A 14,579-nucleotide genomic window follows, 5' to 3' on the forward strand; every position below is an offset into this window, starting at 1 on the left:
CAATACTGCCATCCACAGTATGAACAGGAGAAATGTAAGTGTTCAAATAATACTTCAAGCCACCAGGTAAAAAAAAACAAAAAACACAAACAGCACACCATGCCTTGGGCTCGACAGGGAAAGATCTTTATTAGATTATGTACACTTTGTCAAAAATTATTGTACACGTTGGGAAACATGCTCCACTTTAGTGTGGTGAGCAGAGCCGTCCAGTGTGAGCGGGATGTGACACATGTGAGCTCAATTCAAGTGGTTTCTCAGTCCTTGTTTCCGTGCTGTTTAATGAAGATCTTAGGCGTAGTCCATCCCTCCGGAGCCTTCTTCAGGCCGGCTCGGGTCCAAATTCTCTTTAGATCCTCCTCAAACCGTTTCTGCACAGGACAAACACACACAGTTGTCAGTGTCGAGGTGGATAAATGAGTGTCAAAAAGTAAATCTGTATTCAGCTAGTTTTTGATTATTGTGTTGTAATAGGAGCACATCATTCTATCATGATAAACTACATTGAGAAACAGTCAAAGTTTAGTGTTAATTTACTCATTGTCAAAAATGAAAATATGAGTATACAGATTCCCTTTTTATCTTTAAAAATAGGAAACTCTCACCTGCTTCTTTTTACCCCGGCCCTCTAGCACTCTCCTCTTCAAGAATTTAGTCCGCTTTTGCAGCTTGTTGTATTTATGCCGGTTCATCTTCCGCCGTCTGATCTTGAGAACATTCTTGCATTCAAGGGGTGTTGCTGAACCCTCCCCATCCTCCATAACAGGGACAGATATGGGTGGCAGCACCTTTTCTTCCAGCAGCCCTACGTCCTCCAGCGGAAGAACGGATTCCATCAGGGGAGGAAGGGAGTAACGCAGGGAGAGCCAGCTCTCCAGAGGACTTACTGACAGTTTACGTGGCACGAGAGCCTCTTCCAGCTCTGGCTCAAGTTGGATCCATCGGGGAGGAGGTGTGTTGTCTGCTGCTGTTGAGTAGTTTCTCTGTTTTTGTTGTAGCGAAGAGCAGTAAACGGGAAGAACTGACTGTACACATCCATTCAAACTCTCTCCATGGGCTTGAAGTGAACCTAGGAGGGAAAAAAATGTATTTAGTGTTAGTGTTTCTACAGAAAATGTATCATAGGATGAGATTACATAGCTGGATTGCAATGTGTTTGTTCATACTTACAAGATGCTCTACGTAATAGACTGAGACGAGTGACAACTTTTGAAGCAAACATCGTTGATGATCATCCAAATAAATACATGAGGAATGAGTTGACTGGTCACTTGTCCTGTGGGCAGAAGCAAAGTACTTTGTGTTAGCCACAGCTCTTTCATAGAGCTTTCAAACAGGAGATAAAACAATGACAGATGGCTGCATCTCTTGATCCATAGCTTAAATCAACATGTACAACCTATGGATTATGAAACTAGTGTCCTTAACCAACTATACTGAAATCATGAAATACATCGTGTTTGTAATGCGAATGTAAATGAACCCATATTAAGAAGATGTGACCAAAAGTCAAGCTATTTTTCCAGGTACCGGTTCCTGGACACACAGACATGATTGCTAATTCTAGCTAGCAATGTAGCTCCGTCTTCGATGTGAAAGTCGCAATACTGTCTCAAAAATTACAGTTAATAATATTTCAGCCGTCAACTACCTGCCAACAGCGACTACAATTATTATTATTTTTAACTTAATAATAATGTTATGTTACCTAAATTCCCTGTGACCGGGGTTTTGGTCTTCAATGTGACTCTAAAAGGCCACTTCCGGGACAGTGCGACACGAATGTATTGCGCTTCCTGTTTCTCCGAGCGGACGAAGGTTCCGCCGGAGCGGCTATAAACCCAGTGCCATAGAGAGAAACTTTTACTCTACTCTTTACTCTATCACTCTATATAAACCTAAACCGGAAGCTTTGGAATCAATTTACTTTTTAATACTACTACTTCTACTACAACTACTGCTAATAATACTAATAATAAGAGCAAGGAGAAGAAGTAGAAGAAGACAAAGAAGTGTTCTTGTACTTTTTGTGTAGACTACTTTTAATAATATATTATACTGTCACGGTCTATAATAAGCAACATACAGTAGGTTGAAGGCTTAAATTATTCCAGTGGAGGGAACTAACAATCAGCAATGGCAGGTGCAAATGCACCATTATTTATTGCCATGTCGGAGATTAGCAGTTTAATTGAGAGAGAGGTTGTGACTCCTCAGTTTGCATGAATGCAGCCCAGTTATGTAAGGCAAGGCAAGTTTATTTGTATAGCACAATACAGACACAAGGCGACTCAAAGTGCTTTACAGGAGCATACAAATTAGATTAAAAGACGTTAAAAATGTCATTTAAAAGACATTAAAAATTGAATTCATTATTTGTATGTAATACAAATGTGGATTAAACAATTATGGAAGAACCCTTGAGAGAGGGCAGAAATGGAAATGCAAGTAGCAAGTTAGCAAAACAGAAAATAAATACAAATACAGGTAAACATGTATGGAATCATTTTATATGCTGTTCTCTGTCGGCCTACATTTTATTAGCTTTGTCATTTTGCACCATCTTTGTTTACGCTGACTGGCGTCTGACCCGCTGCATGTGTCGCTGTCTGTTATCTTCAGTCATGTTGCACAATATGCCTATCATGTCTACCTGATTACTTCTGTTCCATCTGTAGAACAAAGGGTCATCATTTTCTGTGTTGTATCAGAAACTCTTGAAAATACAATTTCAAGCTTGCAACACGGAGGACACAGTCAAGCCAGAATATTTTGCCTGTGCCATTTGGTGTTCCTCCTAATGGGCTCACACAACCTGTATAAACACCAGATAAGTCAAGTAGAGTGTAAAGAGCAAACAGTTTCATGCAAAATATAAGTATTTAACTTACTAATGACTGCAATTACAGCTTATATTCCAGCTCTTATTATCTTAAAGGACAGAGTAGTAGTTGCTTGAAACTTTGCTCATGTCTAAACTTGTTTATGAAGTGCTATTGACACACTATAATTGGCCCATTATGAGCAGATACATTTGGAGAGCCTGTTGCATTTATGATTCTGTTTTATTTCGTTTTGACTCATCGAGAGTGATTGTGTTTCCGTCTTCCTAGTGACACAGTTGTATAACGATGGAAGCCTCCACTTTTAGACTGCTCTAGTTTTTACACACTTGTGGGCAACCACATCAAATCTTTCATTCACGGGGCATTCTCACTTAGCTTTCATTAAGACAACGGGAAGTGGAGCATCTACACTTTTGTAGGCATTTCACAATGTGGCTTTCAGAACACTGTACGTGTACGCAAATGAAAATGACAAAAGTCAAAGAAGGTGCACGCACAGTAGAGTGTAAAGTTCTCAGGGCATTTATTTACAATAAAAACGACAAAAACAAAACATTAATTTCATTGTAAATCCTGCTGGCTAATAACTGTTTGCTTTACTATCTATACTTACACCATCATTTTGTGATGATAAGGCAACTGAAATGATCAGCAGGATGTACTGTGAGATTTCCCTTTTACACATACAGTCTGAAGAGCTTTTAAAATAATTTTCATCTACAAAACCCTCTTAAAAATATTCAAAATAAGGGTACATGAAATAAAACAATAAACTGTTAACTTGGCAGTAATTTCAATGTGTTGGCTGATTCCATTTTAAATCAAAGGCCTATACATTATACACTATGTGCTCCAACCAAATATCTAAATTACATACAAAATCAGTAGTTGTATTTGGAGTTGTTTTCTCAGTTTACAAGCAAATAAATATTCACTGTTGTATTATAATTGCATTGCAAGTTTACTGCACTGAAAGAGATCAGACCCTTGAAATAGAGCTTCACAGATGACAACATTATAATTTACTCGAAAAGCAACACATACAGTTTTAATCATATGACAGGATGCTGAATGTAGTCACCATAGAAGTACAGTATAGCAGATGTATGCCATAAACACGACTTCAACATTAACCAAATCAATAAATAAAAACACATATTAGGGAGAATAAAGCAACTCAGAACATAGTGTAGAGGCTTGGTCTCCTCGCCAACGGACAAGACGGACAAAGCAGTTTAATCAGTCAACGGTGGATATATCCATACGTAAGCAGACTATACAGACAGTGCTGAAGTACGACTGCATTGCACCAGAAAAACTAGTGTGCTAAAAAAATGATTCTGAATATATTAGCTTTAATCTTATACCGCAATCCCATTTTTGGCTGCAGAATACGTGAATCGAAAAATGAGGTAAAAATGAATCTGAGGGACAAAGAAATTGCATGATTAAGTTTTAAGGCCATTTCACGTTTTCTACGATACATTTCCTCTCTTCACTGTGACCTGTGGTGTTAAGTTTGCAATCTAACTTTGTGAGGATTTGACAGGTAAAAGAGTACAATTGTTTTGCTGCAGCTATACAGTCCTTCAACTTGGATTTTACCCAGAAAAATAATAATGTTTGACAGCATCCAACAGAACATTGTCATATCACATTAGATGTTTTGTTAGAAAATACCCATCTTTGATGCTGGATATTTTTTTGGTAAGAGATCTTTAATGAGCCAGTCACTTTGTTGATTTGGGTGCAGGGTGGGGGATTCTCACAATCTCTCTGAAGAGCTCGATGGCACTGTCCTTACCCTGAATATCCAACATATCTGGGCTTCAACAAGACAAACTAAACCAATGTTATATTTTCTACAAATAAAACAATTCAATTTGTAGATAAAAATGTGCACTTTTGATACGAGGGGTGCGGTAAAAAAACCCATACAACTAGGCAACAGATGTGTGAACAGGCAAAGAAAGAAGTGGAAGGAAACAACACTGTGCAAAAGCTGGCCCCTCTCTGTGCGTCATCCTCTCCTGTGTCCTCCAGGTTTCTGGATATGCTGCACTCTGGCCCTCACTGAGCAGCAGGCTGGCCCGGCTCCACACGTTTCTTCTCCTCTTTCTTGTCTTCCTCCTTCTCATCATTGGCCGTGGCGAACGCCTGCACTTGTCTCATCTCCCAGAGGGATTGTGACTTATGGGAATGCTTTGGGAAGAAGAGGAGATGTCCGGTCAGTTGCTGACAAAAATTAAGAGTGCCCTCTGTTCACGTCATTAGTCACATCGACACCAATTTGGTTTGTTTATTCTTCAGTAACACTGACTAGCAGTTTCACACACACAAAAAAAGATCAGGACACAAGCATAAGCACAATTTGGCTTTGTATTTAAATACAGTTCCATCTGTCCAAAGCTTAAATCCATGGATTGAAAGACCATGAGAGTGTACAGAGGAAATCTAACCTGAAGATGGAGATCCAGGATACAACCAGGTGGCTGGAGCTAACAGTTCTGCACACAGAAACGCACAAAAGGCGATAAAAAAACAAACAGAGCACAACCAAACACCAGCAACAGCACACAAAAAGCTAATTTGAAGGGGCTCTGTTGACCTTCTGGGTTGTGCTGGAAGCCGTTCGTTAGTGTATGTTAGCGGGCTCCATTTCTAAACAAATGTTAGCTACTGCTGCTCTCTGTTAGCGGAGCAGAGAGAGGCAATGGGATGAGACACTCGAGAGCGAACATAAAGTTACATCATTACGACTGTCGCAGAAGATCAGGCCCGAGTCCTTCACAAGGAAACCCACAGTCCAGGAGCATTTCTCAACTTAAACAAATTGTCCACAGGCTTATATAGGCGACGGGAGAGACGGGGAAGGTCAAGTCATGTTACAATCCACTCACATTTAGTCAATAAAACAGCAAATAATACATGAAAACTGCTACAAATTGTTGCACAGAGCCCCTTTAAAGGTAGCTGATAATGATAAATGAAATCTTAAGCGTAGCCCAGGAGGGGTTTCACTCACTGATGAGGACTGATGATCGTGTGGTCGTTCCAGTTTGATACGTATGTCTGTCCCCTTCCCTCGTTCAGGTTTACCAGGCCCTGAAGGACATGTCAGCAGTCTATTGAACCAGTCGTACATGTCCGATACAGACTGACTTTAAATTAGAGAGTTGAGTTTACTGTGTTTTGAAAAATGAGGTAGAGAGAAAATACATCACTCGTTGCTTTGTATTGAATAATGGATACTCAAGCTTTTTACCCATTGTTGGGTTGGAATGAAAGATTGTATTTTCTACATGAAAATCTCAAAAGATGGGGGTAATATGACATCATATTTAGTCACGGTCAATAATTAAAGATCCATTAGGCGTTAACTGATCACATAGAATTCATAGTGAGTCAACTGTTTTTTTAATGACGAGCAAGAGACAACAATCATACATCCTACATTCATTTATGCATTAATTATCATGAGTCACTGCATGCATTAGCTATGCATCAATAAAACAGTAAGCATCTGTGTTTTCTACCCTTATTCTAGAGTGTTTCCACATAAATAAATCAACAAATGAGCACACGGTGGCAAATGGTTTAATAAAAGCAGTGCTGAAATGTTTTAATATGCCGAACCTAACCTCTCTCACCTGGGGAGTTACCGCGACTGTTGGTACTGGTGGTGCTGATGCTGTCCTCCAGCCAGGTGCTGTAGGTGAGGGAGTCCCGCTTGTGTGGCGTCCCGGCCGACGACAGACTCTCCTGGATAGACACAGTGACATAACATGACAGTTTTAAAACTGAACCCTAAAAAAAAAAAAAAAAAAAACAACAGAAAAAAAACATAAAACGCTCCCAACAGCTCATCTGGCACAATCCAAGTCTCCGGAAGCCCAGAGATCCCATATGGAATTGAAAAGACATTATTGACAATCTCGATACACAGTCAAGTGTGTGCAGATGGCAGAATGATTTTAGTTTGGCAGCTGAACTGAAGATTTTGGCCATAAAAAGGGTGTAAATCCATCGGCATTGAAGTAGGTAAAGACTGAAGTTTTCATTTTTGGGTGAAGTTATCCTTTAAAGGAGCTTGTCTTGTCTTCTTACAGGCAAACACACTGAATAAAGCACTCACCATGCCCGTGTCGTAGTCCTCTGTGGCCTCTGTCTCGTTGTCCTCCACCACACTGGCAAAGCTGCTGGCGTTGGAGGAGGAGCGGGAGAGGTCTTGACCCTCGGGGATGGATGGGGCCCTGCCACCGAGATAAGAACTACACCCTGGGTTAACCACTCTCCAGCACAGCCACACCTGATTTTATCTTATGTATGGGACACAGTTGTTCAACATGCTGAGCCACAGCTGAGGGTCGCCCAGCGGCTAAACAAACACTCGGATGATCAATATATCTGATATGGCTGCGTCATACACACCTGTTCTTTGCCGTTGTGAGCACCTCAGGAGAGCTCTGATTGGACGAGTTGTCAGATTTGGGATCTTGAGAGATGTGCCCGCTGTCAGGGGTCTTCTGGGTATTTGGGGAGCTCTCTCTGCTGCTATATGAGACATGTGGCACAAAATATCAGACCAGCAAGTAGAACACTGCATGGACAGAATCCTCACAGCCATCCGACATGCAATGATTACAAATGAAAGGCAATACATTGTAAACCTCAGCGAGAGTTTACAAGGTTTTAGAAACAGATGATGGCAAAGATAGAAAATACAATAATCCTGTCTCACCTCTTCTCCTGGACTTCTTGAATGTTTTCAATACCGATCGCACTGCTTCTCCTGGAGCTGAAAGGACCTGACTTTTTCCTTGTCGGGCTTTTCCCGGGGATAATCAAAGACTGCCAGGGAGATAGGATAGACAGTCAGTGTCAAAATCTGTCTAATACCTTAAACATCTTTGATCATCTCAACAGCGTATCAGTCTATTCATTTATAACTAGAGGAAGGTAATGGTTGTTTCGACTTGGAAATATGCCTGTCATAAACAAATCGGCCTGAATTATAAGGCTGAACAGTGACATCCCTCCCTTGGAGTTGTTTCCGTGACGACAAAAAGTAAAAATATGCACTTAGCCGCTTAATGTCAAGCCCCGGTGCCAGTCTTTGAGCCAGAGCAGAGCACACTAAGGCGGGAGATGAAAGATGGATTTAAAGGCTCCAGGGCCTACCACTAAATATGCTTTCTCAGCGACTGCTTTGTTCATTCAATCTCCCTTTTAAAGCTCTCAGAGCAAGAACTTGAAAAAGCCTTTTATTCAGTGCGGCTTCAAAGAGCAAGGGGGAGGATTATTTTTTATATAATTCCACTGTAAGGTCCTCATTAAATCATTAATATTCATCAGTTTTAGTCAAATAGGGAATTAAGCATAGTGGAGTTAAACACAGAAACGTCATATAAAACACACACAGCAGTAAAGTAGGTAAGACAGTGAGAAAAGAGGAAAGTCTATATTATTTGTCTGCAGGAAGCCAAAGGTGGCGCTTTCAAATATGACTTTTACTGTGTTTGTGCCACACTCATATCACAGAGCTCCTTATCTGATAATATGTGAATAATTTGAGATGATTAATACTAGAATGATTTCTACATATAAGTCAATGTAAAATCCCAAAGATTAAAATTAACAAATTATCAAATTAATGAGAAAATGTGGAGAACATCTATGTCTGTTTTCCTTTTATTATAGATTGAAGTAATTCTCTGCGTAAAAATACAATAAAAATGAGACTTTAGGATAAAATAAATCAAACTAAATTTCAATGAAAATAAACAGGAAATATCTTCAATTGCAATTCAAATTCAGAATGGCTGCGTGACTATGAATAAATTGCCTTCACACGGTATTGTCTTTGTATTTTAATAAGAATTCTGGACTTCCCTAATCTTGCCCGTGACAAATACCCCCAAATTATAGTAAACAATACTAGTACTGAAGGTAATAAAATCTAAAATCGTATTCTTAAAGGAGACCTATATTTTTTTTTCTTTTTCCTTTTCTTCTGTGTTTGATATAGGTTTCTTTGCATGTAAAAGGTCTTGAAAGTTAAAAAGGTCAAGTCCACATGAACAGAAGCTCCTCTCTCCCACAGAAAACACTGTTCCTGATACGCCTCGCCAGTAATCTCGCCATTAATTCTGTGACTTTGTCACATCAAACTACATCACCATGTGACACATCTGCATAATTTCTGCCTGGCAGCTAGTTTGGCACACAAGAATTAATTCAGCACAGCTGCTCTGTTGTTGTTAGTGGTGCTGGCTCAGGCGTTTGTGAGCTGACCAATCACAGCAGACAGAGTATTTGGTAGGGGGGCCTGAAAGAAACAGGATCTAAAACAGAGCGTTTCAGACAGAGGGGAACACAGTGTTGCAGAAGTGAACAGATTGAGAAAACTAGTGCTTTTTGAGCATAAAAGCATGTAAAACTTTCTAGTAGTAAACCAAAACTAAATTAAAAACCTGAAAATGAGCAGAATATACCTCCTTAAAACAATTAAAAAACTGAAACTGAAATATGCCAACACACTCAGGAAACCAAGTGAAGCTTAACTATATTGCTATATTAACTACATTAATGTATAGAGACAAGTGTTTGGCCATGATGCAGTGGAGCCATGCAGACACATAAAAAAAGAAAAAAAAAAGAGCAGAGGAGAAGCGACTTGTTAGAGAGTAGTTAGAATTAGACATGAACCTCTTCTACTGTTCCTATCCCTATGGCACTGCCTCGACGTCCATATTTACTGGGACTTTTGCCTGGGACAAGCAATGACTGAGCCACAGGGAGAGAGATAGGGATACAGAGATAGAGAGAGAGAGGGGTGATGAGGACAGAGGACAAAAGAAAGAGAGGAGGGTGGGGGGGGGGGAAGAGAACATGAAAAATATACAAATATATATGAGATTCCATGCAGTAAGTCATGTTGTTCAAACAAAATACAAAGCACGTGTTAACTGGATAATACAGAGAGGGACATTTGGGCTCCATGGGTGCAACACAGGCAGCTGAATGGGAGAGAGAAGTGATGAGCCAGTTATGTGAGCCTGTGAGAAAGAGGATGAAGAAGAGATAAAAAACAGCAGAGGAGCACATACAGCATGTTAAACATTAGGTCCCACATCAAGACAGGGTTATGGGGTAAACGCAGACTTGAGTTACATTCATCGATATAAAATGTTGGTTAATAACGGTCAGTTATTTCTGAAGGCATTTTTAAACATGATCTAGAAATATAGTGTTAATGTGGGCGTCCGTTTCCAATGTATATGTCACTGAATACTCTTGCTCAATTCTTACACACTCAAATGTGACTTTTACTTCCATTCAGAGTATTTTCATTAAAAAATAACATTCCCCCCAGAATATACAGTGTATAACATTGCATAACATAAATATATATCAGACAGCAGCAAGTAACTAGCAGTAACTGCAAATTAAAGGTCCAGTGTGTAGGAATTTAGTGGCACAGAGAGGTGTGATTGCAGACTGCAACTAGTCTACAAAAATAGGCCATCCCTGCTGCTCTCTATACACTGTCACAAACATTAATTATAAATATTATCTTCCATTTCTTCCTCTAAATCCAACACAGTGGACCTTTAAGTGAGTTACATGTATAACTTTCAACTGAAAGATGAAAAAGCTCCCCTCTGTGTTGAAAGAAATGTGTCCAAGTCAGCTTTTTGAAGTCTTCAGAACCAGTTATATGAAATAAAAAAATGCATTAAAAAATGTGCCATTTGGAGATAAAAGGCTTTCACTTGATGTCAGAAAAAGTCACGTGTTATTAAATCACATATATTGTTTAATCACCCAAGAAGTCCACAAGCTTTGGCTGGCATGCACACACACATACACACAAACAGTAGTCAATTCTCTTTCATTAGAGGTCAAGTGAGCACTTCTGAACAATGCAGTTGGACGGGGATTTAATTAATTAGAGTAGTAGTAGTAATAAAGTATTAGAAGCACCTTTGACCCTGGGAGAAGTTCACCTTGTGTCCTAGAAGCATTCAAGAGTGTCCAGTCACTTCATCTTGTGGTGGCAGACAATGTGCAGCCGTTGCAGTGTGAGAGCTTAAGTTTAAGACTCGCTCGATCGGACCGAGTGTGCAGCCCTTCTCTGTGAGAAGTTAGTGCAGCAGGCAAGTGAGAAAGGAGGGGGGGGGGCATGATCTCTAGTAAGAGGGAGCGAGACTCCCCTCACTCAAGACCAGGAGGAGAGGCACTGTACTTACTATCCCTGGGAATTTGGGGCTCTCTGTGGTGTCGTGGTTAAAGCTGCCACTGAGGCTAGTGGAGACTGTGTGTGGCTTCTTGAGAGTAAGACCCATGGCGTCCATAGACTGGCTCCTGCTGCGGATCACCCGCTACAGAGAAAGACGAGGAGGAGGAGATACATTCAGATGGAGCTGATCCCCGTGACCCCTCAGCATCGCTGCACGGGCCGAGAGGAGCCTCGGGGCTAAACACTGACCTCTACAGGCACAGAGCACTGGCCTGACTCTAATCCTGACAGACAAGGAAGCCACAGAGAACACTGCTAAGCTTTAGTGCCCTGAGGGGGGGTTCAGATGAGTCATTATGTGAGAAAGGTGGTAAGAAGAGAGAGGAGAAGTACAAGGGCCAAGTGGCTCGCAGATGTCTGACTGCACTGAGTTTAAACACAGCCAGGAGAAGTAAAAAGCCCAGTGCACCAATTGTCAGGCATGGAGCAGAGTGAGGAGGCAGAGGCATCTAATGGGGAGAGAAATCTATCCCATTCCCTTTGATTTTATGACGTACAAAGGAGAAAGAATCAGCGACCGGTGACTGAACACCGGAGCAATGCGACGAGCACAGCAGCACTAAACAGCTAGGAAGCAAGAGGAAGAGAAGCTGGGGAGGCAAGAATGCTTTGTTCCAGCAGGAGTGAGCAGCAGAGCGTCTCCTCTTTCAGACTGATAGAGATTAATAAAGCCTTTACAGCCCACAGCTTGCACACAGCCAGAGAGAAGACACCCAGAAACATCTGACATCTGTTACAAAAACTGGTCACTACAACTTCTGTTGCTGCCAGTTTTTTATTTTTTACTGTTCCTGTGCAGTAACAATGATCTTTATAGTGACACTATGACACTAGAAAGTATAGCTAGACATTTTGGGAGATGTGCCTGTAAGCTTTCTTCATGAGATCAGTTTCACTCTACAAAATAAAACTACAGCCAGTAGCTGGTTAGAGCTAATCCAGGGCTGTGTCTGAAATCACCCACTCATTCCCTACTCCCTAGTCCCTACACAGGGAGTCCAACAAATTGACTATATAGTGAGCTCATCGGCAGAAAGAAAAACGCACTTTCGGTTATAGACGTCACTACTGTCGCGCAGTTGAAATGTGAATTGAAACCTCCATGCGTTCATCCACAGCACAATGTATGATGGTAAATATTGCCTGGTTAGTGACCATTGGTTGTACACTACTTTTTGCGATGCATTGTGGGATACTTTGAGTGCACTATATAGGGTACAATATTTCCCACATTCGGACAGCACTACAAAATGGAGTGTGAAGTGCACTATATAGGGAGTAGTGAGTGATTTCGGACACAGCCTAGATGTCAGAAAGTAAAAAAGTCCAGCTCCATAACCTCTAAAGCTCGCTAATTAACATGTTATTTCATGTTTCTTCAATCCATACAAAAGACAGAGTGTAAGAATGACAGTTTGTGGCTTTACAGGGAGTAATCTGGGTTCTTCTGTATGAAACTCTGAGCCAGGCGAGTTGTTTCCCCCAGTTTCCAGTATTTATGCTATGCTAATCTAAGCTAAGCTAAGCTAGCTGCTGGCTGAAGCTTTATATTTGGCAGACTCGCAAGAGAGTGGAATCATCTCCTCATCTAACCCTCGGCAGCGTATGTTTTATTTCCCCAAATTTCTAACTACCTTTAATTAAAATCGCTGTCTTTACAGTGTCCCTATATTAGTGGCAGCATGAGCAAAATATAGAAATTAAATCATCAGAAAGGGCTTAGTTTATGCAGTTATGTTGTTGTTCGTCAAGGCCCTTCTCCTTGACTAATTCTCATAGTATTTCTTTTTGTTTTGGAGCAGAGAGTCTAAGAAAGAGAGTGACGCTGTCAGTTTGAAGCCCCGGCATCTGCTGCTGCCTCTCCAGTTACCTTGAAGGACTCAAAGAAGCCCCCTCCTCCTCCACTCCCATTTTCCAGTTTATCGTCCTCTCCTCCAACGCCCATCATGGCCTGGCTGTTCACGTGGAGCTCCTCATAAAGGGTTTCTAACAAGGCGGACCGCGTTCGTTCCTTAAACACGTATACACACACAAAGAGGGAAAATAAGAGAAAGTGTAGCAAAGGACATTTTAAGGCAAAAATGATAGAAACACTTTAAATGCTTTTCAACAACTCACCTCTAATTTGGCAAACTTCTCAGCTTTGTAGCAGGCATATTCTGCATTGATGAGCTTAGTAAAAAGGAATTCATGGAATTCAGGGCCCTGGGAAGCGTTTGAGAGGAAAGAGGCATCATGTTAGAAGCTAAATGATAAAGAAAGCGCTCATTCAGGTCAACAAGTTCTCTCTCTTACTTTTTTAAAGACAGCAGGGTTTGGGAGGGCGGGGCCAAAGAAAGGTACGTCATCCCGCGCTGTCACCGACACCTGAGAACAAAGAGAAAGACGAAGTTTGATCAAGCGTTTATCACAGGAAACAAAGTCAGTCGGTAGCGAGGGAAATGAGTTTACCCTGTAGAGGACATTGTCAGAGCAGGGGTTGACCACTTGGACCACAACGTAGGCATGGAGAAAGTTGGAGGCGATCATGTCGGGGACGAAGGGAGTGTTTTCCTCTTGGAATACAATGCCCACGATGTCGTTCCCTATGTGCCTCTTTCTCTGCAACTGCAGCAAGGCAAATCAATTTAGAGGAAAATTCATGCAATATGTATGAATGTTAGCTGCAGGTTTCAAAAAAGCTTTGTCATGGTTTGTTTTTTTTTAGTTTAGCCATAGCGCTTTTTTTCTGTTTTCATTCTGTGATCACTGTGTTCCTGTGCCTTTTCTTCTGCGTGGCTTGTAGTTTGTCCTCAGTTTTGTAAGTTTTCTTTCTCCATTTTTTTTTTTTTCCCTTTGACTTTCCTTTGCCTGCCTTTTGTGGCTTACTTTTGGGATTTTGGATTTCATCTTATCATTTAAGCTTGCTTAATGTTCTATTCCCGCCAGCCTCGCTGTGTCTGCCTTTTGGGTCCTCACCATTTTTTTAACAAACCTTCAAATGTATTGCAGTTCTTGATAAATAAAATTCAGCCTGCAACAGAATCTGAAAGGCAATAAGACACCCTTTTGTTGCACTTCCTACCTAATTAAAATAGTTCATACTTCATAGTTTTTTTTAAACACACATGACAACACAAAGCAAAACCAGGCATATATCAGCAGAACACAGCTGATAAATGGTGTTAAATTATTGATGGGCGGTATGCAGTTAGAAAAATGACAAAGGTATCTTGAAAATTGCTTTTAATATTGCACAATCAAGCCCTTTTTGTGCAGTATGTGTAATGTGTATGTACTATAGAGATTATGGATCTATACAAAGCAGTGCTCTCTCCTCTTTCTCTCTCTCCCACCACTAAAATCTAGTGATCTTGTGAAACTCCACCAGGGAGTGCTGTTTCCCCAAATGACAGCCTGAACAAGCAAGATTAAACACACAGGCATGCCTC

At 40.8% G+C, this 14,579-nt stretch overlaps 2 protein-coding genes across 16 annotated transcripts in view; both read right to left on the reverse strand.

Annotated features, from left to right (window-relative positions):
• Positions 1–106: 106 nt before the first annotated feature.
• aurkaip1 (aurora kinase A interacting protein 1) lies at positions 107–1,842 on the reverse strand. The gene is made up of 4 exons (XM_030423940.1): positions 1,709–1,842; positions 1,171–1,276; positions 606–1,069; positions 107–371 (listed from the first exon to the last, which is right to left on the reverse strand). The coding sequence occupies exons 2-4, from the start codon at positions 1,220–1,222 to the stop codon at positions 258–260; spliced, it is 630 nt and encodes a 209-aa protein (XP_030279800.1). The 5' UTR covers positions 1,223–1,276; positions 1,709–1,842; the 3' UTR covers positions 107–257.
• A 1,510-nt stretch (positions 1,843–3,352) lies between these two features.
• Positions 3,353–14,579, reverse strand: part of rap1gapa (RAP1 GTPase activating protein a) — a 64,916-nt gene continuing 53,689 nt past the window's right edge. For 9 of the 15 annotated variants that reach the window (XM_030422444.1, XM_030422437.1, XM_030422435.1 and 6 more), the window contains 13 exons: positions 13,600–13,755; positions 13,444–13,515; positions 13,267–13,353; positions 13,019–13,159; positions 11,099–11,230; positions 9,555–9,632; positions 7,588–7,697; positions 7,278–7,400; positions 6,982–7,117; positions 6,497–6,608; positions 5,872–5,951; positions 5,306–5,353; positions 3,353–5,048 (listed from right to left, as the gene is read on the reverse strand). In XM_030422444.1, coding sequence (XP_030278304.1) covers positions 5,345–5,353; positions 5,872–5,951; positions 6,497–6,608; positions 6,982–7,117; positions 7,278–7,400; positions 7,588–7,697; positions 9,555–9,632; positions 11,099–11,230; positions 13,019–13,159; positions 13,267–13,353; positions 13,444–13,515; positions 13,600–13,755 — 1,236 coding nt within the window. In that variant the 3' untranslated portion in view covers positions 3,353–5,048; positions 5,306–5,344. Of the gene's footprint in view, positions 5,049–5,305; positions 5,354–5,871; positions 5,952–6,496; positions 6,609–6,981; positions 7,166–7,277; positions 7,401–7,587; positions 7,698–9,554; positions 9,633–11,098; positions 11,231–13,018; positions 13,160–13,266; positions 13,354–13,443; positions 13,516–13,599; positions 13,756–14,579 lie in introns of those variants that run through there. The other 6 variants (XM_030422436.1, XM_030422450.1, XM_030422441.1 and 3 more) reach the window with 6 other exon arrangements.

The sequence above is a fragment of the Sparus aurata genome, chromosome 7, assembly GCF_900880675.1.
Source record: "Sparus aurata chromosome 7, fSpaAur1.1, whole genome shotgun sequence".
NCBI classification, from domain to species: Eukaryota; Metazoa; Chordata; class Actinopteri; order Spariformes; family Sparidae; genus Sparus; species Sparus aurata.